The 27,272-nt window shown below is 37.5% G+C and overlaps 1 protein-coding gene across 1 annotated transcript in view; it reads left to right on the plus strand.

Moving 5' to 3' along the window:
* The window catches only part of MRC1 (mannose receptor C-type 1), a 108,175-nt gene that overhangs the window by 68,091 nt on the left and 12,812 nt on the right, over positions 1-27,272 (plus strand). Inside the window, exons 14-26 of the mRNA XM_032425886.1 lie at positions 457-544; positions 2,488-2,632; positions 4,200-4,241; positions 5,412-5,575; positions 7,163-7,230; positions 8,521-8,621; positions 9,301-9,443; positions 9,827-9,941; positions 15,303-15,469; positions 18,465-18,567; positions 21,626-21,858; positions 24,003-24,168; positions 25,116-25,265. Coding sequence (XP_032281777.1) covers positions 457-544; positions 2,488-2,632; positions 4,200-4,241; positions 5,412-5,575; positions 7,163-7,230; positions 8,521-8,621; positions 9,301-9,443; positions 9,827-9,941; positions 15,303-15,469; positions 18,465-18,567; positions 21,626-21,858; positions 24,003-24,168; positions 25,116-25,265 — 1,685 coding nt within the window. The remainder of the gene's footprint in view (positions 1-456; positions 545-2,487; positions 2,633-4,199; positions 4,242-5,411; positions 5,576-7,162; positions 7,231-8,520; positions 8,622-9,300; positions 9,444-9,826; positions 9,942-15,302; positions 15,470-18,464; positions 18,568-21,625; positions 21,859-24,002; positions 24,169-25,115; positions 25,266-27,272) is intronic.

The following is a 27,272-nucleotide window of genomic DNA, read 5'->3' on the forward strand; positions in this document are numbered from 1 at the left end:
TAATACTCCTTTCTTTTACCTATTTGGTGCTAATGATGTTGAGAAAATTCTTGTATTTCTGAAATTGTTGGCTCAAAATGCTACTTTAAGTGCCTGTATTATATTCCAAAACCATAGGAACTCTTTGTCTGGTTTCACTTCCAAATGCTTTCATTTTATAGGTATAAATCCTGTGATGAATTGCTCTATAAAAGTACAAGACACTCAATACATTTTATTAAATGAATAGATGAATTACTATCTTTCGGTGCTTTATAATTATATATTCTCAAACGGGGTCTTGTTTTCAGTATATTTATGGGCTATACCAAAATGCAATTGCATAATGCTTATATTTAGTCATTGAATCTCATTACCTGGTTTGGAAGATAACTTTCAAATTTGATTAGCTCTTATAGGTAACCAGACTTGTTTCATCCAATAGTATAAGCTCTCTTTATGTCTTGTAAATTGCAGGGCTAGCGGAAGCTATCATGAACTGTTTTGGTTGGGATTGACATATGGAAGTCCTTCAGAAGGCTTTACTTGGAGTGATGGTTCTCCTGTGAGTAATTTGATTTAATACATCATTTTCTTGCTTTATCCTGTATTGATTTTGATGTTATCCTTGGGCTTAATCCAAATTTTTGGTAAAACAGGTTATTATGATAGCTAGAAACATTTTTCTAGGCAAAAGTCAGTGTTATTTTGGATCATTAATCTGCTCCTGCCCTGATAGAGTTCTCCTGTTCACCCAAGGTATAAGCACGGTGGAATGGTGGACTGGATGAAAAAAAATTAGAAAACTCATTTCACTAGTTTAAATAAAATAATGTTTTCATTCTATCACGCAAAATTGGTGTGCAAGTAGTTAAACTTCTTAAAAATTGAGTTCTAAACAAGTGTTGGCGAGGATGTGGAGAAAATGGAACCCTTGTGCACTGTTGGTGGGAATGCAAACTGATGCAGCCACTGTGGGAAACAGTATGGAAGTTCCTCAAAAAATTGAAAATAGAAGTACCCTATGCCCCAGCAATTGCACTACTGGGTATTTACCCCCCAAATACAAAAACACTAATTCAAATGGATACATGCACCCCTATGTTTATTGCAGCATTATTTACAATAGCTAAACTATGGAAGCAGTCCAAGTGTCACATTGATAGATGAATGAGTAAAGAAGATGTGGTGTGTGTATATATCTATATACAATGGAATACTATTCAGCCCTAAAAAAGAATGAAATCTTGCATTTATAACAACATGGATGGAGCTAGAGAGATAATGCTAGGTGAAATAAGTCAGTCAGAGAAAGACAAATACCGTATGATTGCACTCGTATGTGAAATTTAAGAAACAAAACAAACAAGAGAAGGAAAAAAAGAGAGAGAAACAAAAACCAATGAACAGACTCTTAACTATGGAGAACAAACTAGTGGTCACCAGAGGGGAGGTGGGTGAGGGGATGGGTGAAATAGGGGAGGGGGATGAAGAGCACACTTACCGCAATGAGCCCTGAGTAATGTGTAGAACTGTTGAATCACTATATTGTACATGTGAAACTAATATAACACTGTATGTTAACTATACTGGAATTAAAATTTAAAACTTAATATAAAAATTGAGTGTTTTATAGCTTCTTATAGATCAGGAGATCTGGAAACAACTTTCGAGAATCCACTGGTAACCACTGGGCCTTGTCAGCCTTCCCCATTCTCAGGAATGGAGAAGTGAGAGGCTCGGGGACATGCTGGCAACATTTAGTGGTCTAGTCATCCCAGGAAGTGATTTGATGTAATTTCAGTTCTACCTCCTCTTATAAACCATCAGCAGCTTTTCAAGGCACTTGAGTAAACTGATTTATTTGATAGCTCCATTGACACTTGGATTTCATATTGCTATTTCTGGAAAATGCTTTGTCTAAAACTCTGTTGGCTCTAATTTCCATACTGAAAACTGCAAAGGGGACCTGAACCCGTTGATTTCCACTGTTAATTTAGGTGAAGTGTGGTAGGTTTGTTAGCAGTATTTTGTAAGTCTTTTTTCTTTTATAAGAAGAACTAATTATACTTCTCTATCCTACCTATCTAATGAAGAGAAAGTTTCCAACATCACACTGAAACACTATCCCTTAAGAATTAGGGATATTAGAGATTGAGGAACTCCCAATACTGAGAAGTGGGGCTTTTTTTTTTCTTTTGCCAAGTTTTTCCTATATATGAATCCCACTTTTGTGGCCCTGGATCCATTCTATCAATAAGACCAAAGAAGATTTTATAATCATTAATAGCATATTCTCTTCAACTTTGAAAGTTTCCATGTAATTAATGAAAGCTATTTCTTTCCCACCCATTTTCATAAACCTTGCTTTCAAAACCAAGTTATTGCAAAGAAAAGTAAATAGATTTTTTAAAAATGTTAATATACCTTTCCTTTCTTATTGGATCAACAATAGGAAATGGCCTGATATAAATGATTAACAGTTGCAATGTAATGTTTCGGACATAGGTTTCATATGAAAATTGGGCTTATGGAGAACCCAACAATTATCAAAATGTCGAATACTGTGGTGAATTGAAAGGTGACTCTGGTATGTCCTGGAATGATATTAACTGTGAACATCTCAACAACTGGATTTGCCAAATACAAAAAGGTATGGTAACCTGTCCTTTATTTTATCTTACATTGGAGAATGAACCTCCTGATATCCCAATATTTTCCCTTTATGAGCAGAACCAAACAAACAAAATCACAAAATAAGGGAACTGGCAGGGGACATCATTCACAGGATAAGAATGAAGTCACTGAGCACAGATAAATGTTCCAAAGGAACAGAAGATCAAAAGGCCACCCGGGAATCCTGGACAAGAGTCACGTCCTCTGAAATAGTTCCCACAAGCTGTGATTCTGGCTCAGATTCTATAGGGGTGGGAGTGGGTGGGTAGTCTCCTCTGTAAGCAGAGTAATGCAAATGCCATTTCCTTTTTGGAATATTTACCCTCTGACTTATGTTAGCTGTCCAAAAGGTGAAAGTTTCCCAAATATTCTAAAGACAGATTTCTTAAATAAATATTTTCAGCACAAAGAACAAGCACCATTTTGAGGCACCTGGTGCTGTTATACCTACCGTGTTATTGGGGTGGTCAAAAAAATATCACCGCATGCTGTCAGTCATGATCTGGGACTCAGAAAGTTCCACAAATCCAAGTCAGGCATTGAGGTCAGAGGATCCCGGTTCTTATATTAAGATAAAGGAATAAACAGATCTTCCCTTGAACCACAATAGACATAATCTTCCTCCTTCGTAAACAGTCAAGTGGAACCACATTGCCCTCTGCTGTTGGGGACCTTGGCTACCGTCCCAGCTCCACTACTAGAGACACTTGCTCTCTCACCATCTGTCTGAGTATTTTCCGCACTTCCGCATAGATTAGTGTTTCACAGTTTTCAGAATGGAGGACTAAATAGTGGCCAGTTTTTCTTTAGAGGTCTCCTAGCTACCAATGACTAGTTTTTTATGTGTTGTTGGTAGCTCTATTCTTACAGATGTGAACTACATGAAGCCAAGCTGGGGAACCTGAGTCCTTTTATCAGGTTCCAGCAAAGTCCAGATAGATCATTAACTACTTGGAAAGAAAAATATTTCATTCACCTTTTAGCAAAACATACATTTAATAAAAATAAGATTCTTTGAAGAAAACATTTTATAAATAAATAATTCATCTTCAATGGTTTCTGATAATGAAATTTTAAGTATTTCACAGCTAATTTTAAGATGCATAACTGTCAACCCAACATCTATTGAGCACCTTCTGCATACCAACAGCACATGTATTTTACCCTACCTCTCTACACATACTACTAACTCCTTTTAGCAGTTGACAGAATTGAAGGTAGGCAATTCCCACTCTGAGATCTGAACCTAGGCTTTCTGAATCCAAAACTTGGTTCCTTTCTTTCCTTTCCATGACACCATTTGTTGGACCTGAAAAGTGTCTTCCAATTTCTGGTGGCTATGACTTACCTAATTCTGCTGTCCTTCCTTCTCCAACTCCATGACATTATGGGAGCACTGGGGAGTGGAAGAGAGGGAGAGAAGGAGAAAGAGAGAACAGTTATGTTTTTAGCTATTTTGACCCAGGAAAATAGTAAAATTAGAAGGATATGTGATTGCAGAAGTTCAAGCACACTTTATAATCTGATTTCCTTTTGTTTTCCAGGACAAACACCAAAACCTGAGCCAACACCAGCTCCTCAAGACAGTAGGTGTTTCCTTACTTTGTGATTTCCATATTGATAGCCTTTTTTCTCTTTCTTTTCTCTATGAAACATACTTAATCTGGGAAGAACAGAGTTCTCAGTATCTTTGAGAATCTTGTGGATCTTTTCCTCTAGACAGATGCTTACATGCACAAACACAAGGCATTTTAATACAATGTCTCAAGGGCTCTTGAATCATATCCAAGGGCCCAGATCTCCTCTTTAGTACTGTATTGGTTTCCAGTGGTTGCTGTCACAAATTACCACAAACTCAGTGCCTTAAAGCAATGTACACTTATTCAGAAATATGAACTCAGTTTCACTGGGCCAAAATTGGCAGGACTGTGCTTCCTTCAGAGGCTCTAAGGGAGAATCTGATTCCTTGACTTTATTAACTTCTAGAACTGCATTCCTTGCATTTGTTAGTTCGTGGCCCCATTCTCCATCTTGAAAAACCAGCAGTGTAGCCTCTTGCTTCATCTATCACATTGCATTCTTCTTCTGTAGTCAGATCTCCCTATTTAAGGATACTTGTGGTTACATTAGGGCCCACCAGATAATCCAGGATCATCTCTCCATCTCAAGACCCTTAAATTAATCACATGTACAAAGTGCCTCTTTCTATATAAGGTAACATTTATGGATTCCAGAGATTAGGACATGGATATCTTTGGGGGCTCTGATTCAACCTACAATAGCACAGAACTGTAGAATACCGTGGTTTGGAAAAAGGCTTAGGAGCCCACCTGGTGTGTGAATTCCTTGGTTCTCCAGTTATACACTGAAGCACCCAAGTCCATCTGTTACAAGCTCTTTGTTATATTAAGATGAAAGCTGATTTCTCCCAGCTTCCATTTCTTGAACTCAGAACATCAAGGGTGCAGGTATGCGATCCTATTGATAAAAGTAACATTGAGACTTCTTTTACCCAATGACCATACTTGGAACTTAATTGAAGAGAAAAAGTTCCAGAGTTGGTACAAAGTGGATATCTGGCCTTAGGTAATTCAGTCTGTGTTTGGCATAAACATCCTACTTACTCTGGGCTCTCAGAGTTGCAGATACCACTGATAAAGCTACTCTGTCCTTTTCACTCTTGTGTACCACACACAGACCAGATTCTTGAATTTGTCTAAGTAAAATTCATCACCTGTTTTTCATTAATTTTTCAGATCCACCAGTCACTGAAGATGGGTGGGTGATTTACAAAGACTACCAGTATTATTTTAGCAAAGAGAAGGAAACCATGGACAATGCCCGAGAATTTTGCAAGAGGAACTTTGGTGATCTTGTTTCTATTCAAAGTGAAAGTAAAAAGAAGTTTCTATGGAAATATGTAAGAATTTGATTCATTGAAGAATGAAACAGTGACGTGATAAAAAAAGATAATGTCTACTATTGGTACCCCATGGTGCAGTTTCAAATTATGGGCTGAATTTGAATATTCTAAGGTCATGAGAAAGATGTCAATGCCAGAGGAGAGGTGGGTGGTAGCCATAACAGAAATGAGGGACCTGATTGCTTAAATATTCAGTGCAGAATCATAGAATCCAGAAAGTTTTTAGTCGAGTCTTTTTGTAAGGACCCAGACATGATGGCTTTGAGTTCACTAATTTGATTTTCAAAGATCGTAATTCTTAACTAGTTGTTATATATCAATCCTGGATTTTTGTGTATATAGTATAGGTTGGTTATTTAAAAATCTATCTTAGTTGGACCAAATTGTTGGTTAAAAGTACAGCTTGACTATTCACATAAACATCTTCTTGGTTGTACCAAAATTGTCACATTACAGTAAGAGCATAGTTTATTCTTTCCAAAGGTACTTGGCTTAGTATTTCTTTTTCAAAATCTTCATTGCATCCTTGTTGCTTACCAAAAGAGAGGTAAGAGGGAGAGCAGAAAAAAATAAGGTGAACATAATGAAAGTATAAATATTCATTTGCTTACAAAGGTATTAAAGTGTAGTCTGACTTATCTTCATATTTGTGGATATATTTTGGTTTGAAATTTTTAGGATATTTTCTAATATTACACAAATATACATGTGTATGAAGTCTTTCCTTAGAAGCAAAATACCAAATGGTTACTTTGTTTTAAAGAATATCTTCAACAACCTAATTACTATAGGCATTTGGTATTATAGAGAATGATTTAAGGTATTTGTTTTATAAATTCAGGTTCTTATATGGTTTGCATATTTTTTTCTTTTTTTTAATTTTTTATTATTATTATTTTTAAAGATTTTATTTATTTATTCATAAGAGACAGAGAGAGAGAGGCAGAGGGAGAAGTAGGCTCCCCACTGAGCAGGGAGCCCGATGCGGTACTCGATCCCAGGACCCTGGGATCATGACCTGAGCCGAAAGGAGACACTTAACCATCTGAGCCACCCAGGCACCCTTTTTTTTTTTTTTTAAAGCGTATTTATTTAAGTAATTTTTACATCCAACGTGGGGCTCAAATTCACAACCCCAAAATCAAGAGTCGCATGCTCCTCTGACTCAGCCAGCCAAGCACCCCAATATTTTTCTTATTATTTCTATGAAAAACATCACTTTGAATGTACAACAAAATTTCTGCATGAATCCCTCCTTAGAAAAAGTCCTAAATGGGCTGCCTCATTAATAATTAGGTTTTGTTTAAGAATTTTCTTATTATAGGAGCACCTGGGTGGCTCAGTTGGTTGAGCGTCAACTCTTGGTTTTCGGCACAGGTCATAATCTTGGGGTCCTGAGATCGAGCCCCACATTGGGCTCTGCACTCAGCATGGAGTCTGCTTGAGATTCTCTCTCTCCCTCTCCCTCTGCCCCTCTCCCTGCTCATGCTCTTTCAAATATATATATATAAATCTTTTTTTAAAAAAAGAATTTTCTTACTATATAAGTATGGATTGACCTATATGTAAACTTCCATCTTTTAGGTAAACAGGAATGATGCACAGCCAGCATATTTTATTGGCTTACTGATCAGCTTGGATAAAAAGTTTATGTAAGTACATCAAAATGAAACAACTTTGCTTCAGAGAGTGATCTGATAAACATCTAAGAATTATTTTGAGACTTTTGTTTCGCTGAATACATTTTTAAAGATCCTACTGAGTTCTCAATCTAAGAAGCATCTTCAAAAAACAAAAAGAATTTTTAAAAATCCTCTTAAATGTTTTCAACCTCATAATTCTCAAACAAACAACTCAAAGTCTGATTTAATCTTGCAAAACTCGACCTATCTTTGTTTTCGGGTATTATCACATGTTAGCCAGTGATCTACTAAGAAGATATACATATATGAACACTGAACTTATTTTGAAAATTATGATTCCCATTTGGACCATCCTTGGCGCACAGAATTAAAGGGTCCTTTTATGTTGCCCCACTTACTGTTTTCACAGCGCTGCTTTGAAATACCCTTTCAACTGCCTGAAATGCTTTCCCTTCAAAGGAATGACTGTACTGTTTTCCATTAGATACAGGGGCCAGGAAAAGCTGTGGGAGGGAGGAAATTAGTACATTTTTGGGGTTTCTTTCCTTGTTCATTAATACACATGTTCTCCTAAGTTTGAAGAGCAGATATGTCTTCCTGGCTCATGCACAGATGTTTTAGCCGCATATGTTCTGCTTGACCATTAATTGCCATTTTTGAGCAACAGAGACCCAAAACTCACACTCATTATTTTTAAAGATCAGAAATGCTTGATGCTTCTTTGGACAAGCACCCATTTTAATCATCTCTAAAATAAGAGGGTCAGTCACATTTGATGATTTCTTGCTGTCTTTCCAGCTAACAGTCTCTGAATTTCCATAACTTATGAAAATAAGCATTGGCCCACATACCTTAGGAGAAACCTGGAATAAACATGGAAATCAGAGTATGGGCTTAATGAGAAACTCTGAATTCTTGGTCTCTCTCTATGGGTGGTTTTGTTTTGTGGGAATCATGCCTACTAAGTACTCTCAGAGGCTGTTTGCTTCTGGCCTACTTCCAGAGAAACCGGGATCTCCTTGACCTCTCTCCCTTCAAGACTAAAGGTAGCTTCTTCAGAGAGGGAGAAGAAGACAGACAAGCCAGGGCACTGGGTTGCCACAGAGGAGCACAATACCATGGGCAGCACCAACCACCTGGGAGTTTCCCTTTTGGTCTCTCTAGAATCCTCTTTTCTCTTTGCTTAAAATCCTGTGCCCCATTCATCTTCATTGACGCATCTGTTCCGCACACCAGGCTGTAGTCAGTTATCCTAATGTTTGGATTATTATTGCTAAATGCCTGAATTTTCTTTTCCAGTTGGATGGATGGGAGCAAAGTGGATTACGTGGCTTGGGCCACAGGTGAACCTAATTTTGCAAATGACGATGAAAACTGTGTGACCATGTATTCAAATTCAGGTAGACAATGTAAAAATGTTGAGTTTGCCTTGTGGTGTGATGTGTCATTTGCTACATCCCTAGGCTAAAGGTAGCAAGTCGTGCACTCAAATCGGGCAAGAGAAGCAGAGAAAATAAAGAAGTTTAATTTCAGCAGCATCACTGTTCGGTTTGTGAGAGTGGATGCTTAATATTTCCTCTAATGCATGACACAACCTTCTCACTTCTCATTTTATGAAACATTTCTTCATGTTTTGATTTGAGCAAAATATCCAGAATGTTTATCTATCTCCTTTATCCCTCCACACATCTTTGTCTGTAAAATGAGAATAATCACAGAACTTGCCTGTTGTTGAGAAGATTAAACATGCCGTATACCTAAAACCCTAAGCAAATGCTTGGTACATCTAAGGTGAGGTATTATTAGATTATTGTTATTAGCTCTTAGTGGCTATTTAGATAATACATCTGCAACATCAGGTTTATTCTGGGCTCATAGGAAGCTCTCTATAAAGTTGAACTATTATCGGCGTAAGTGAAAGAACAAAAGGGTCGGGCATAGATCTTTCTAGTCACTTGTGTAAAAATGTCTAAGCCATTTCTGAGAATCCTATAAAACGTAAGTGGATTTTTTTTTAAAAAAGGAATGTTTTTCAATGCAAATATGTAAGTCTAACTTGGCTCTTTTGTCCTTTGCCAGGGTTTTGGAATGACATTAATTGTGGTTATCCAAATGCCTTCATCTGCCAGAGACATAACAACAGCATCAACACCACCATTACTCCAACGGTGCCTTCAGTCCCAGGAGGCTGTAAGGAAGGCTGGAATTTTTACAATAACAAGGTACTAAGAAAATTAGTTGTAGTCTTGGTATTGATCAATGCGGAGAGTGACAATGCACATCGTTCAGTTCAGAGGTAACTTTTGCTTACCTAATGCCTTCAGAAAATGTTAGGTGAGAATAGAGAGAAGTTCCTATGTCAAATTCTTTATGGAAATGGAGAGAATACGTGGAGCTATTTTCCAAGTGGGTGTGTCCTTTGTTCTGAGGAAGAAAAAAACTTGGCCAAGGAAGTTCATGGGTGATAAAACTCACTTAACCTTTTCGATCTCTATTTGGCTGGAGAAAATGTATATGCAGCTATAATCTTCGTGAAAATTTTACATTTCTTTAGAGCAAGCACTATTATCTGTACTTAGTCCCTTTTTTTTCTCTTTCATCCGAGTGTTTCAAAATCTTTGGATTTGTTGAAGACGAAAGAAAAAGTTGGCAAGAGGCACGAAAAGCTTGCATAGGATTTGGGGGAAATCTGGTATCAATCCGCAATGAAAAGGAGCAAGGTATGCAGACATTGTATGATCAGTGATGCACTTAAATATGTAATTTTTTTTCCCCTGCTGATAGTAAATGACATTTTGGTTTTCCAGAGTAAACACTAGGCAGGGGAGAAAACCTAACCACACGTGGAGAACTATTTTATTCAGTGTAGGCACCGCGCTGGGCATTTAACAAAGAAAGTCCCTTTTCATTGTTAGGACAACTCTGTGAAGCCGGTTATCATCACCCTACTTGTGAATGAGGAAGTGGTGTTCAGGGAACCCGCTGCTAAGTGGGAGGGTTGGGAATTAAACTGGCTGTTCAACTGACACTCCATTCTGTTCCCACCAAACCAGTTTATTCCCCAAAGAGCCAAAGAAGTAGAGTAGTTCTAGGAGTGAAATGGACAATTGCTAATTTTCCATTTATTGCACTTTTAATCACTTGATCACATACCCTAAAAGGCAAAAGAACTAATTTTTAAATAGGAACTTTGAACAAATTGAGACTTTTTCCCCCATAAAACATAAGGGTAATTCAGAGCTTTGAAGAAAACATTGAAGGAGAAAACTCACCGTATCCATATAGCAGATTGTAAAATTTATTATGTTGTCAAGAGAAAAATAGTTGACCAATTTTGTATGGTCTCTTCATGGCCACCTTACCTGAAATAGATACTAAGCTAAATTAGTGACTTGTCACTTGAAGGAGGATGCTAACCACCTGCAGAGCAGCCGGATGAAGTAACTAAATTCATGGAGGGTTTGGAAGCCACAGCAGGCTGTAAGTGAGGCATGTTTGAAAGACCTTCAGCTTTCAGAGCCTGGAAAAGTGTGGGCTTTGAAAAGAGAAGATGTGGACCTGTATAGTTCCGGAACAAATACTTAGCACCAATGAACTGCTGTTACAAAGAAATAGATTTAGGCTCAAAATCTGGAGGTCATTCTCACAATTAGAACTGATTTTTTTTTATGTTATGTTAATCACCATACATTACATCATTAGTTTTTGATGTAGTGTTCCATGATTCATTGTTTGCATATAACACCCAGTGCTCCATGCAGAACGTGCCCTCCTTAATACCCATCACCAGGCTAACCCATCCCCCACCACCGTCCCCTCTAGAACCCTCAGTTTGTTTTTCAGAGTCCATCGTCTCTCATGGTTCGTCTCCCCCTCCGATTTCTCCCCCTTCATTCTTCCCCTCCTGCTATCTTCTTCTTCTTCTTTTTTTTTTAAACATATATTGTATTATTTGTTTCAGAGGTACAGATCTGTGATTCAACAGTTTTGCACAATTCACAGGGCTCACCATACCACATACCCTCCCCAATGTCTATCACCCAGCCACCCTATCCCCCCCACCCCCCACCATTCCACCAACCCTCAGTTTGTTTCCTGAGATTAAGAATTCCTCGTATCAGTGAGGTCATATGATACATGTCTTTCTCTGATTGACTTATTTCGCTCAGCATAACACCCCCCAGTTCCATCCACGTCGTTGCAAATGGCAAGGTTTCATTCCTTTTGATGGCTGCATAACATTCCATTGTGTATATATATCACATCTTCTTTATCCATTCATCTGTTGATGGACATCTTGGCTCTTTCCAGAGTTTGGCTATTGTGGACATTGCTGCTATAAACATCGGGATGCATGTACCCCTTTGGATCCCTACATTTATATCTTTGGGGTAAATACCCAGTAGTGCAATTGCTGGGTCATAGGGTAGCTCTATTTTCAACTTTTTGAGGAACCTCCATACTGTTTTCCAGAGTGGCTGCACCAGCTTGCGTTCCCACCAACAGTGTAGGAGGGTTCCCCTTTCTCTGCATCCCCGCCAACATCTGTCATTTCCCGACTTGTTAATTTTAGCCATTCTGACTGGTGTGAGGTGATATCTCATTGAGGTTTTGATTTGGATTTCCCTGATGCCGAGTGATGTTGAGCACTTTTTCATGTGTCTGTTGGCCATTTGGATGTCTTCTTTGGAAAAATGTCTGTTCATGTAATAAAGATCAGAGCAGAAATCAATGAAATAGAAACCAAAAGAACAGTAAAACAGATCAATGAAACTAGGAGCTGGTTCTTTGAAAGAATTAACAAGATTGATAAACCCCTGGCCAGACTTATCAAAAACAAAAGAGAAAGGACCTAAATAAATAAAATCATGAATGAAAGAGGAGAGATCACAACCAACACCAAAGAAATACAAACAATTATAAGAACATATTATGAGCAGCTATATGCCAGCAAATTAGATAATCTGGAAGAAATGGATGCTTTCTTAGAGATGTATCAACTACCAAAACTGAACCAGGAAGAAATAGAAAACCTGAACAGACCTATAACCACTAAGGAAATTGAAGCCTTCATCAAAAATCTCCCAACAAACAAAAGCCCAGGGCCAGATGGCTTCCCAGGGGAATTCTACCAAACATTTAAAGAAGAATTAATACCTATTCTTCTGAAACTGTTCCAAAAAATAGAAATGGAAGGAAAACTTCCAAACTCGTTTTATGAAGCCACCATTACCTTGATCCCAAAACCAGACAAAGACCCCATCAAAAAGGAGAATTACAGACCAATATCCTTGATGAACACGGATGCAAAAATTCTCACCAAAATACTAGCCAATAGGATCCAAGAGTACATTAAAAGGATTATTCACCACGACCAAGTGGGATTTATCCCTGGGCTGCAAGGTTGGTTCAACATTCGCAAATCAATCAACATGATACAATACATTAATAAAAGAAAGAACAAGAACCTTATGATCCTCTCAATAGATGCAGAAAAAGCATTTGACAAAGTACAGCATCCTTTTTTGATCAAAACTCTTCAGAGTACAGGGATAGAGGGTACATACCTCAATATCATAAAAGCCATCTATGAAAAACTTACAGCAAATATCATTCTCAATGGGGAAAAACTGAGAGCTTTCCCCCTAAGCTCAGGAACGCGGCAGGGGTGTCCACTATCACCACTGCTATTCAACATAGTATTAGAAGTCCTAGCCACAGCAATCAGACAACAGAAAGAAATAAAAGGCATCCAAATCGGCAAAGAAGAAGTCAAACTCTCACTCTTTGCAGATGATATGATACTTTATGTGGAAAACCCAAAAGACTCCACCCCAAAACTGCTAGAACTCATACAGGAATTCAGTAAAGTGGCAGGATATAAAATCAGTGCACAGAAATCAGTGGCATTCCTATACACCAACAACAAGACAGAAGAAAGAGAAATTAAAGAGTCAATCCCATTTACAATGGCACCCAAAGCCATAAGATACCTAGGAATAAATCTAACCAAAGAGGCAAAGAAACAGTTAAACTGATTAAATGAGCTGCTTTGTGAGTTCTCTAAAGGGCTGTGAAAATGATTACGTTGGAAAGTTCTCAATTGGGTGCTATAGAGTCACACAGACTGGTACATAGAATGAAAGATGTTCAATAAATATTTGTATGAATGAATTTATGTGAGATGTTAAGAGGGAGATGAGGAACTGCATAATTTCTAAGTTCCCTTCTGGTTTTGAGATTCTTTGACTTCCAAAATCACTTACTGGAAAACATGGTATGTCTCAGAAAATCTACAAAGAAGAAAGACCCAGGAACCTTCCATGGCCTTTTCTCAAATGTTTCCTCTACTCTGTAAATGCAGCCATGTGCTCTCTTGGAACACATGATGCAGTAAATCAACCAAGGTTTCACTGAGAGCCTTTGTCAAGTTCAGCAACTTGCCAGACCCTGAAAGAAAAGGGTCAAACCATAGCACACAATAGAAACATTTTCAGAATAGAATATTCATATTTTTCTAACTGGCCTACCACATTTTGGGCTTAGCTACCCAACAGAGAAACATAATAATTGACTTCTTTTCTTAACCACAAAGTGCTGATTCCTGGCATCACAAAATTAGAACCTGGGTAATAGAGATGTGCAGAAGGAAACAATTTTCAGATAAAATAACATTATTCCTGGCAAACCCGGCACACGATGTTGAATTCTTATTGTGGTTGTTGGCAGAAAAAAAAGTCAGTGCTGAAATATTGGCAGGTAGGGCTTTTCCACATTCATTTTAATTTGGGGATGGGGAAAGTTAAGATCTTATTTAGGAAATAAAACAAAACCAAAATAAATATCTAGCCATGCTCTTCTCCCTCTGAAAAATGTTGAAAGAAAAAAAAAATTTTTTTTTAACTTTAGTTGAGAAATAAGCAAATCTCTGAGCAGAGCGGTTATTTCCTCTGCTACTCTAGCAGGAGAATAAACACGTAACCATGGCCCTTCCATGGAATTGTTTGTTTCATGAATAAACCGATGATTGTGTCTCTTTGGGCCTCTCTCTATTTTGCATTTTCTTTGAGTTACCCAGATGCTTAGTCACTCCATATCCTATTTGCATTCAGGAGTCGGGTGTAAGCCTAAGTGTTTGGAAATTGTTCTGTTGAGTTGGTGCTCATTCACCTGGGCATCCTCGGCTCCTGGCAGACGAGGTTGCTAGCTGTGGCAGGCAGCCGGCTGGTGTGGGAGGCGTGTGCAAGGCCAAGTAGACAGGGGATGGGGCACGTGTTCGTTGAAGCCTTTTACAGCTTCTGGATATTTGCCACCCTCCTCTGTGCCACAGAACGGGCAAGGAAGAAAGAGGCCACACTGGCTCTACATTCTCTGCATTCTTCTATATCTTCTCTCCTAATGATGCAAGTGCTTAATGTCAGGATGCCCCCTTGGTCCGGGCACATGGGGTGGGATGGCTGCTGACCCCTTAGCAGTTGCTGCCGAGAGGGAGTTCCAATCGGGTAGCTCTTTTGGTTTGGAAATCCGAAGTAGTGATAACTTGACAGCCTCATGCTTCTTGTTTTGACAAGTAGGTTTCATTTTTAGACGTTTTCTGGATTAAGAGCCCTATTTGCCCCCTAGTTCTTATGATCAGATTATCTTATTGAAAGAATCAGGACACCTGCTAACTCATAGGATGAGTGTGTGTGAATTAGAAACCGTACCCTCTTCCTGCAGGATGGCAGGCAGCCACAGCCCAGATCGGGGTGTATGACATGGCGCGCGGCACGTGGGTTGGACTCAGCCACCCTTGTCCCAGTTCCCCACTGCCCCTGGGCATGGCCCAGTCTGTCCAGCTGTCTGCAGTGGCCCAGATAAAACCTAGACTTTTATTATACAAAACTTTCCGAAGTACGAACTGAAGTGATAAGGTGATATTAAGGTTAGAATGTGTTTGTTTTCATGGTAAGTGGTTTTAAATAATAATAAAGACCTTAATCACATACACAGTATTTTACAAATATGTATTTTGAATATTTTCCCATATTTTGAGTATTTTCCCCCAAAGGTTAAAATTATCTTGTGGAAATTTCTTTCAGCATTTCTTACCTATCATATGAAGGACTCCGCTTTTAATGCCTGGACTGGGCTGAATGATGTGAATTCAGAGCACACGTTCCTTTGGACGGATGGGCGAGGAGTTCATTATACAAACTGGGGGAAAGGTTATCCTGGCGGAAGAAGGAGCAGTCTTTCCTATGAAGATGTAAATATCAGTTTCAGGTCAACTCTCGGTGTACTGTCAGCCTGCTGCTTATTGGCTGCGTATTAGTGATTCATCTTCTGTGAAACATCTACCAGAGTTCTCCTTGATCTGGTTCATTCTTGCAGATCTTAAGTGTTTCAGACTGAGCCAGCCTTAAGAGAAGGGGTATAAATTCAATTACAAACTCTTCAACTTGTGGGGTAGCTGATGGAGGTCTCAAGGGATGGGAAAGCCAGCTCCAATCTGGGTCTATGTTGCGGTCAGGAGGTACACTTGAATCCAGAGTTATCAATTTTATTTGCATCACCTGCCTCTAAACTCTTGAAGCTTGTAGTATTAAGGCTGTAAGTCTGACAGCAACTACTCCTTCCAAAGATAGAAGTTAACATGATTGAGCTGCCATCTGTAGGATACTTACTACGTGCCAAACACAGTGCTAGGTGCTTTCATACATTAACCTAAGAGACAGATGAGTGTGTCATTATTGTAGTACTTTTAATCTTGCATCAATTAACAGCCAACCAGTCAATGTTAAACACCACACTAGGCATTGAGAAAAACACGAAGAAACGGCAGATTTTGTTCTGACCTTAAAGAAGCTTACATTTATGTAAGACCACAAGTCTGATACAGGAAAGAAGGGAGTAAGAAATGCAAGTATATGATGACAGGATCAGTTATAAAGCCCTATAGTAGTTAGGAGTAAAGAAGCTTACTGTGGGATAACGTGATCTAATCAGTCAATACTTATTTAGGGAGGCTTTCATTTGATGAAGAGAAGGAATATGAGAAAAAAAAAATCAGCTATGGGTCTTTTCCTCAAGAGGTTTAAAACAATGATCAGGAAAGTTGGGTATGTGGGGTGGGGAAGACCATGCTAAGTGGGCAAGGTGAATAAAATCTTCAAGAAAAAAGCACCAGGTGGGTCTGGGCAGGAGAAAAATGACTTGGGATATAGCAGGGTTTTTATACAGAAAAGAAGTAGTCGTAAACTTTGCAAGGTTGACAGCAGAATTTAGAGAAATTTAGTTGCCCCAGGAGTGAGTTTGGACTTTGTCAGATGGGCAGTGAGAAAAGGTTAGAGCAGAAAAATGATCTGATCAAAATGGTGCCTTTATGATAGTTAATTGGGTTAGCTCTGTTAGGGTAGATACATTTAGATGATGGGTTAGTGATTTTCTGTGGAGAAATTCTTTGCATCTTCATTACATTCATGAGGGCTAAAAACTTACTGAAGAAGTTAAAGTAGAATGGAGTGAGGTGAGGTTTGCTTAGAAAAATTTCTGGATGGGGGTGAATTTTGTGTAAAGCAAAAAAATTTTATTGTTGCCCAAGTTTTGTTTTGTTTTGAGAACATAAAGACAAGCAGAGACAACAAAAGCAAAATCTGCTATCTCACCATCCAGGGAAAAAACACTGTTAATTTTTTGTTGAATTTATTTCTAGACTTTTTCTTAGTGCATGAAAAATAGTTTATTTCTCAAAAATGGAATCAAAACACACATACTGTGTTGTTACAATTTCAGGACTTGAAAAATGACGAGGATTAAATACAGTGTGATAAAGAGAGTGTGAGAGAACTTTTCTTACGGATTTTGTGGTGGAAACATGCTTGCTCTCTACAGGTTTTCTGGAGTAGAGCACAGACTGTAAGCAAGGGTAATGGAAGATAAGAATAGCTAAGAAGGAAGATGGGAATGAGTGGAGCATCTAAATGTAGGATTGGGAGTTCCCGGAAGTTGAAGTTCATGGGATAATGAGGCTGGAGGCAGGGAGGTTGCAAAGGCATTGCAACCATGGATCAGGGAATGGGGGCACAAAGCTAAGGATTGGGATTCTTTCCATCTTTCTGCTAGGCATCACTGCGTGCTGGCCTAGCTCTTCATTACTGCCTGGGAGAGAAGTTCCAGTCGTTCTGTCCATTCAAGATAATATGCAATCTTCCCTTCTTTTGTGGCTCTTTATCAACAAGAAACCCTTCCTGGGGAGCACTCCTGCTCACAGCATGCTTTGCATTCCTCACTTGCTGAGAAGCACGATAGTACAGTGGCCAAGGTCTATGCCAGGAGACTGCATGCCTGGGGTTTGAATCCTAACTCTTATTTATTAGCTGTGTAACCGTGGGCAAGTTAACCTGTGCCTCAATGAACCTGCGCCTCAGATCTTTCATCTATGAAATGGGCATACTCATAGGACCAACCACTAAGGATGGATGTGAGTTTACGGGAATTAATATGTATATAGTACTTAGAACAATGTCAGATATTATAGGTGTGAGCTATAATTATTAGAACCAATGGGTTAAAGAAGCCCAACACATGATAAATCAAAATCTTCATCTGACACTGGATGAAAACTTCGGCAGGGGCAGGTTTCTTGACTTCTTTACTTGCTTTGGCTCATAGATTGTCCTATGGAAGCTTGATATTGCAAACATATTCACAACAAAAAATAAAAAAACTCTTTCCAGCCTGGCGTACTTCCCTGTAAGATTGCAAATAACATGTGAAACTTTCTAGCTGCACACCAGCAATTTGCTCTGAATCCATAATGGTACTTGTATAAATTAAATTAGCAATGAAAAAATATAGATTATACTTATTTCTCTTTAACAGTAGGATACCTGTTTGGGGGTTTGAATCATGAGAATTTATATGGAGAAGATATTGTATTCTCCTAACACTTGATTGTTAAATTTTGGTAGAGATTTATACCATTTCTGATAGCAAAGTTTCTCAGACCTGTCTCTAAAATTACCCAAATCTATCTGATTTTTAATTAAAAATAGCAAGAGTTCAGTGTGAGAGATTCCCTTGAAAAGTGTGAGCAGTTGCATGGAAAAGTAAGGATGAATTGAAAGTGACTGTAAATGAATTAGGATGATCTTTAGATTTGGTGGTTAGGCATGAGGGATATTCTTGGCTTATTAATGAATAGATTTAAACAATTATTGATTCACACTGCTTTTTATTTTCCTTTCTCCACAAATGTACAGGCTGACTGTGTGGTTATTATTGGAGGGAAATCAAGGGATGCAGGAAAATGGATGGATGACACATGTGACAGTAAACGAGGTTACATATGCCAGACACTTTCTGGTAAGTTCTACCAAACCTTGCCTGCCCATAGAGCTGGGTTATTTAATATATTTTAAAAAATGACCTTCTTCTCAATTTTGCTCTAAACCTTAAACAGCTCTAAAAACATAAAGTTTTATTTAAAGAATGGCCATTCCCATGCACATTGTTTCTCAACTCAATCCATGTGCTTCTGTGAAAGAGCAAAAGGGTGACATTTTCTAGAAACTATTCATGAGTGTACCCCTTCATCCGTTACCAAAAAATTTTGTGCAGATTACACTTGAAGTTGGAACTTTTTCTAACTTCATAAGAAATGTAGGATATTTGCCTACCTGTACCTTTTTTAAAATGTCACAGTAAGAATACTTGGTTCTGTTTGCCTAATTTGAGAACCTTTGGCACAAATCATCATATATACCTCATTGGTTCTGTATTCTCTGCCTTTAAAAATGTAGATATCCTTTTTTTCTTAAAAATTTTAAGTAATCTCTATACCCCACATGTGGCTTGAACTCATAACCCCGAGATCAAGAGTCGCATGTTCTACCGACTGAGCCAGCCAGGCGCCCCTAAAAATGTAGACACCTGATTTGTGTTTCATTTTGTATCTTAGGAAGCCCTATGGTTAAACAAAAATAAAACAGAATATGTGCACATTTACTGAGAGTCCAGATTATGGTTGTACGTACTGTAGTCTCCAGCGAAAGAAGGATACAAATGTCTAGCTACACAAAAAGAGGGCCAGAAATTAAAAGGTGGTTTAGAGAGGAGGGTGCAGAGTGGGGTGGGCTGCTCTCATTCTGAGAACAGCTCTTAGAGTTTGAATTAGAAGGTACTTGTTCTAATGCATCAAACCGATTTTTCTACACTTTCTAGGGAATCAGGGAACTAAGGTCAACTCATGACCATGAGTGAAAATCACTTGAGGTATTTTCAGATGATTGAAAAGTACTGCAGAAATTCTAAGCTTTCATTAATTCAGAAGCTGGTCCAGGACCTGTTGCTTTCCCCTCTATGCTCTGTCCTCTGGCAGCAGAATCTTAGGCCACCAGAAAGCACACATGCCATTTGTGCCCAGGTTTTGAGTAAAAGGAGCGAGTATCCTTCCAGGAGTGAATGATGACTCACAAGCTCTTTGAAAATCTTTTTCTTCCTATTATAAACATAAGTGGTAGAATATTTGCCCCTAGTAAAAGCTTATTAAAAAATAAAAATATTTATCATCATTCACCTATACATTCATGTTTTTATTTATATATATATTCATATATATATAAACCTACCATTTTAAAAAATATGTAACACATGTTCTTTGTTGATGTTTTAGAAAATGCAGAAAAGCATAAAGAAGGGGAAAAATTACCTACAATCCAACCACCTGAAAATAACCCCTCAATATTTTAGTTTTTCCTTATAATTGTTTTATGAGTGTTTTAATAAACAAACCAGTCGGACAGATGAGCTGTTTCCTAATTGCATATAGCCTTCCATGAAACTTTTTTTAAAGCTTTACCTCAAGCCTCATTTGCCACTTTTAGTGGTCGCCAAATTTCCCACGGGTATTGAGACAAACCCAGACCTCCCCAAGCTGGGAAATGGTAAGACTATTCAGTGTCTACAAGCTGTACCATGTGAAGGGTGCTGGTCGGGGTCTCTTGGTTTAATGATATTCTTCTACCAACACAAGGTGGCAGCAGCAGTAGAAGAAAGGGGAAGCTGCCCTTGCTGAAATAAAGTCATTACCATACTAGGCGTAATCAAAAGCACGTTTGGCATTGGGATAGTGACAGAACAAGGCAGATGGTAGATTAGGTCAATATATAGTGGAACAGGTCTGAGAATTAACCAAGACAAAATTGGTAAGCAAGGACATCTAGAACCCTAGAATAGGAGTTGGCAATTTTTTTCTGTAGAGAGACCCATTGTAGATATTTTAGGCTGTAAATACACATTCTCTGTTGCAACTACTCAACTCTGACATGATACTAGGCAGTCATAGACAACACGTAAACAAGTGAACGTGGCTGTGTTCCAATAAAATTTTATTTATGGACACAAATTTGAATTTCATACAATGTTTATATGTCACAAAGTATTATTCTTATTTGATTTTTTTTTTTTTTTTTTTTTTTTTTTGGTCAGCCATTTAGAAGACATTCTGGGCTCATTGGCTACAAAAACAACAGGCCAGATTTCACCCTCTGGCTGTCATTTGCTAACCTCTTACTTTAGGACATCCGTTAAGGGACACAAAAAGAAACTCTTTTTTGGGGTGTTGACAGTAAGTGGCACGAAGGATGGGTGGGCCTACAACAGCCATTAGAAACTCATACTGGAAGACTGAGGAAAGAAGTTCAGAAAGCCAAAGTGACTCTGTCTTAGGCTCCAGCCCCTGAGTCAGTTTGGTCAAGATATGGGAGGCCTGGCTGAAAGGCATAGGCAATCATTAGTAGGAGAAAAGCCTGATCCTGGGATAAGGGTTAAATGAACCCAGGACTGGTGTCTGGCTTCATGCCAAAACTTAAAGCAGGCTCTCGAAGGTGAGTTAACAGTAGAGTCAAATAGATACAAAGAGATGCAAATTCATGGAGAGGGTACAACAGATGAAGGAGGGGGAGGAAGACTGTTGGTGGCCTTGAAATATGACTGAGGTGGTAAAATAAAGATTAGTAATGACAGAATGATAGATATTCTTTAATTGATGGGATTAAACTGTGTCATTTCTTTTGTTCAGATACTAGATCTCATTGAATTTGCAAGCCTTTGGGTTTTTTTTTTTTCTTTTCATTTTTTGGTTTTTGGGATTTTTTTAGTTTAGAAACTTGATTACATATCTGTATTAATGGTCTAAATACAGTTTGGAAATTATTTCATTCAACCAGCCATACTGATTAAAAAACAGAGCTTTGTTTTTTGGTGTGAAATGACTCATGAAAATATTTTTAGCACCCGATGGTTTAGATTTATGCTATTCTGATTATTTTTATAATGTATGAGATATGGTAGTAAAGTGTACCATTAACACTCAAAGTATGTTTATTGAGAATGCTAATGAAAATGAATCTTTTTGTTCCAGACTCTTCCTTGCCTAATCCTCCAACAACAATTCCAACAGATGGCTTTATTAAATATGGTGAAAGTAACTATTCACTCATGAAATTAAAGTTAGAGTGGAATGAAGCAGAGAAGTATTGCAAGCTTCACAGTTCCCTTATTGCTAGCATTCTAGATCCCTATAGTAATGCATTTGCATGGATGCAAATGCAAAAATTTAATGAACCTGTGTGGATCGCCCTGAACAGTAACTTGGTAAGATGCTGGAAATATGTGTGACTTGACATGATTGATACATTGTGATTAAACATGATTCTCTTTCTGTTCATTCTGTTGGACGTTTGTTATATGTAAGACACTGTGCTGGGCAATGTGAATGATGTGAAGGTGAACTAGACCCAATCTTGCAAGGATCCAATGCCTTCAAGGATCTCACAAGCTAGTGATATGAGTCAGAAATCAAACTAAGATTTATATAGCTTATATTAACTTTAATATTGCTTTTGAATATTAAAATTAGATTCTGCATCTAAACATTTTTATTTATTAATTTACTCCTCTCTAGTGTCCCAATTACAACTGTGCCATCAGAATTAAGAAAACAGATCAGGGGCATGGTTCTTGGATCATGAGGACACTTTTTACTTTTTTTGTGGCAAGCCATTCTAGAGTGATCAGTCCTAAAGTTGTGTGAAGAATTTCACTGCAGTCAATTCTCTGTGTTCCATAAAAGAAAAAGGCAGGTTGGCAGAGAATTGGGGTGGGGGGAGGGGGTGGGGGGCACAGAACTAAGAGTGGTGATGAAGTTGCCAAAATATACCTATAATGAGTCTTCTCTGATGCCCTGTGATCCATCTATCCTCCATCTATTTAGCTAGCCAGGCAGCAAACTTCCTAATAGAAGAAATAGAGATATCTGCAAGTAACTAAGAGACAAGATTGAAAATGTCAAAGAGAGGTATATAAAAGTGCTAACAAGAGGAGAGAAAAGAGATGGGTTGAGTCAGGGAAGAAGGCCGAGAAGGCTTCTCAGAGAAAGCGGGCTTTATAGATGTCATCTGGGATGGTGGAACATAAAGAAAGAGTACCACTAAGAGAGAAAAAGGCAGAAGGAGATAGAACTGGAAAGTAGTTGGTGTCAGATTTGATTGAGCTTCTAATGTTGTGCTGCAGAGGTCAAAAGGTACACTTCATGCACAGAGTAATTCCTGAGTAAGGAAGTGAACATTTAAAAGTAAGTGGTTCCACGATGATTTCTGTGATTAAACTTAGGCAAGACATTTTTATGTCTATATTGACTCTATTTTTAGTGATTAATTTGCTTGATAGTTCACTCGTTTTCTTCTTGTAGACATGGTCACAATTCTCTCATGAGTTTAAAATAGGCTTTTATTTATTTTTGGAAAGATTAAGTAGCTTTTCCACTATACCAACATTTGTAATTAAAACAGTAGTATTATCTTTCTTATATCTGTGGAATTAATGACTATGTAAGCATTATGCGATTAAACGTGGTAGAATACTACAAAATCCTAACTTGGGATAGCACATGCTTTTGAATTTGTCATTAAATCTTTGGTAATTGGCTAGGTAAGTTAAATAATGCAGTTAAAATGGGGACTATTTGAATTATTTTGAAATTCATTTATCTCATTAATACTATGTATCATATCATGTTTTTTAAGCATTACTTGTAAAATCTCTCTTAGGCTGTTAATGGATATTATTGATAAGTAATATTTTTGATGTTATTAACTAATTTTTATGTGATCATAAATTCATTCTACTAAATGTAATAAGAAAGTAAGTGTGTAAATTGATTAAAAAATCAGCTGTGTAAAAATTACTATCATGATTTGTTGAAAGACCACCTTACTGGAAAGCAAGCCACCTAGTCTCCTGTCATCTGTCCAGCTGACCTCACCTGTCATTTGCATGTGCACTTTTTCAAAAGCTAAACAATGAGAAGATCAGAAGAGATTAGTGTTTCTCTCTAAGGTCTATAAGTTCAATGAAAACTACTTAATTTTTATTATCATTTCAGTGATAATATAATACATATTTTATTTGTTCTGAAGACAAAATTTGTATTTTACACTGAAAACCTGTGACGAAAAAGTTTCATAGAATAAGACATAGGTTTCTTTAAGTCTGTGTTTTTCAAATTACCTTTCAAGGATGTAGTTATGGGGAACTCCAAGAGTCTCTCTTAAAGAAAGGTGACATTTCCTGAATTTAAGTTGGTAGAAATGATTTATAAAATGTCCTTTTTGTTCCCAAATGTTGAAGATCGTTTGTCAAATCACAGTCTTAAATATACTTTTACTCCTCACTAGGTTCTTTTGGTGTTTTCTAAATGAGACAAGACTCCATGTTAATGGTTGCTTTTGTCCTTGCAGACCAATAATGAGTATGCTTGGACTGACAAATGGAGGATGAGGTACACTAACTGGGCTGCTGATGAGCCCAGACTGAAATCAGCATGCGTTTATCTGGATCCTGATGGCTACTGGAAGACAGCATCTTGCAATGAAAGTTTTTATTTTCTCTGCAAAAGATCAGATGGTAATTGAATACAAAAAAAGACAATCAAGGGATTTGAAATTTTCTCAATTAGCCAATACATACCACTACTGGTATTATTAAACAGTAACATGTCTTGGAGGTCTTAAGAATAAGATAATAAAACATATCCCTTCACTGAACAAAAGACTGACTTGGTAATAAACAAGTATATATAGATCCAAATAATAACAAATATATATAGATCCAAACAAATATATATAGATCCAAATAAAATAGATCCAAATAATCCAAATAATCCAATTCTATCTCCATCCAATAATGGAGATAGAAAATTTTCTTCAGTGCTAGAGTTTATTTGCATTTTTTAGATTTTTGAGTTTTTATTATTGAGATTATCCTCTGCATCTCTGATGTCAGATTTGTCAGGAAATTATGATTACCTTTTATATCAACAGCACATCTGTATCAAAATAATTTTTATCAGAATGCATATAGATTAATCAGAATCAGTGATATTATGGTTTTAGCTTTCCTAGACTATAGTTCTAGAAGGGGACAGGGATACAGTCCTAGAGTTTTAACTGTCCCATTTAGTTCTATCATAGACATCAGTCATAGCTAACAAGCATTAATAGGGGTTAGGATTTCAGAAAAGAGTGTCTTGAAGGGGGGCTTCCTTTGCAAATTGTTTTTAGGTGATCTTTTTAAGGGACCTAACATCTTTATAAGTATTTATAGATCTGCCTTCTTCAGTATGACTGTGATTTATTTCTAATCTACCAGAATACAGTCTATTGAAATATATTTAAAATGACAACAAAAAGATAAAGTACAAAGAACACCCAATAACAAAAATGGCAGATCCAAATGATCCATCAGAACTTCTTAAAAATAATGATTGGCGATAAAATTTTCCTTAGCTGCTACTATATCATATTGCAGAAACTTCAGGTTTTATTTTATTTTAAATGTCTTTTTATTAACAGAAATCCCTGCCACTGAACCCCCACAGCTGCCCGGCAGATGCCCAGAGTCAGAACACACAGCATGGATTCCTTTCCATGGTCACTGCTACTATATTGAGTCTTCATACACAAGAAACTGGGGTCAAGCCTCTCTGGAATGCCTCCGAATGGGTAAGTGCCACCTTAACTGTAAGGAAATCCCATCATCATCTATTCTGGACTACCATGATACTAGTAACACTGTACATTAAAATCATATGGAATGTAAAGATACTTATTTTTCTCCATAATTTATATTGTAATAGAACGGGCAACATCATGTCCCCCCCCAATGTAATTGATAACACTGTAGCCTCAAAATTTTCAAGAATTACAGTAGAAAGTAATCATTTGTGGAACAAGTCTTTCGGACTTTCTGCCCTAATCTTCGAAATGGTTAGGATTGTCATTCTCAGTTGTCCAAAGTGTTGTGTTCCCCTCTTCTCACTATTAGCTTGGGTTCCACAGTGCCCAGGGGCCATTTTGCTTTACCATTAATAGAAAAGCATTTAGCTCAGGTTATCTTATCTGTGAAGAAAAACAAGACAAAACTCAGACATGACATAGATGGATAATTTTCCTCTCAAAATAAAAATGTTAAAGTTAATTTTTCAGAATGCATTTAAAAATCCACTTAATTAAATCCCACTTAAAAAATTACTGAATTATTCTTTTACTACATTTTGATTGTCTTCTAAGTCAGTGGTTTTTTTTTTTTAAGATTTTATTTATTTATTTGACAGAGAGACAAGCAAGAGAGGGAACACAAGCAGGGGGAGTGGGAGAGGGAGAAGGAGGCTTCCCGTGGAGCAGGGAGCCTGATGCAGGGCTTGATCCCAGGACCCTGGGATCATGACCTGAGCCAAAAGTAGTCACTTAACCAACTGAGCCACCCAGGTGGCCCTAAGTCAGTGTTCTCTATCCAACAGTGATATATATACAAGAGCTATATTCTCATTTCCTTCAAATTCATTCAAAAGTCAACCTTGAGTTTTGACCTTTTCTTTTTACTTTTAGGCTTTTTCCCCCTTCAGTTCTATTGAGGTATAATGGATAAATAAAATTATAAGACATTTAAAGTGTACACTGTGATAATTTGATTGTGAAGGGATTCTCACCATCAAGTTAATTAACACATCCATCATATCACATATATACCCTTTTTTATTCTTTTCTGATGAGAACACTTAAGTTCTACTCTCTGGGCAAATCTCAATTTTAAATATAGCATTATCAGCTATAGTCACCATGTTATCCATTCGATCCTAAAACCTTATTCATCTTATAACTTAAACATTGTACCCTTTCACCAGCATCTCCCTCCCCCCTACCCCACAGTCCCTGGCAACCACCATTCTTTCTCTCTCTTTTTTTTTAATTTTACATATAAGTGATACTATGGAGAGTTCATCTGTCTCTGTCTGGCTTGTTTCCTCAGAATGGTATGGTTAGTCAGTGTTGTCACAAATAAATAAATATATATGTCACAAATATATATATACACACTATATTTTCTTTATGCATCCATCTGTGATGGACACTTAGGTTGTTTTTGTACCTTGGCTATTGTGAATAATGCTGCAGTGAACATGGAAGTAGAGAGATATCTTTGAGAAATGATTTCATCGCCTTTGGATATATATACCCAGAAGTGGGACTGCTGGATCATATGATAGTTCTCTTTAATTTCTTGAGGAACCTTCATGCTGTTTTCCATAGGAGCTGTATCAGTTTAGATTCCCACCAATAGTGTACAAGGGGTCTCTTCTCTCTACATTCTTGCTAGGATTTATCTTGTCTTTTTGGTAATAGCCAGTCTAACAGGTGTGAAGTGATGCCTCATCTCATCGTGGTTTTGATTTGTATTTTCTTGATGATTAGTGACGTTGAGAATTTTTCATGTACCTGTTAGCCATTTTTAAGTCTTCTTTGGGAAAAAAAATGTCTATTTAGTTCTATTTGCCTATTTTTTAATTGGGTCATTTGTTTTTTTGCTATTGAATTGTGTAAGTTCCTTGTACATTTTAGATCTTAAACCTCTATTAGGATATGCAGTTTGCAAATACTGCCTTTTCATTTTGTTGATGGTTTCCTTGGTTGTGCAGAAGCTTTTTAGTTTGTTGCAGTCCCACTTATTTA

The sequence above is a fragment of the Phoca vitulina genome, unplaced genomic scaffold (genome assembly GCF_004348235.1).
Source record: "Phoca vitulina isolate PV1807 unplaced genomic scaffold, GSC_HSeal_1.0 scaffold33, whole genome shotgun sequence".
NCBI lineage: Eukaryota > Metazoa > Chordata > Mammalia > Carnivora > Phocidae > Phoca > Phoca vitulina.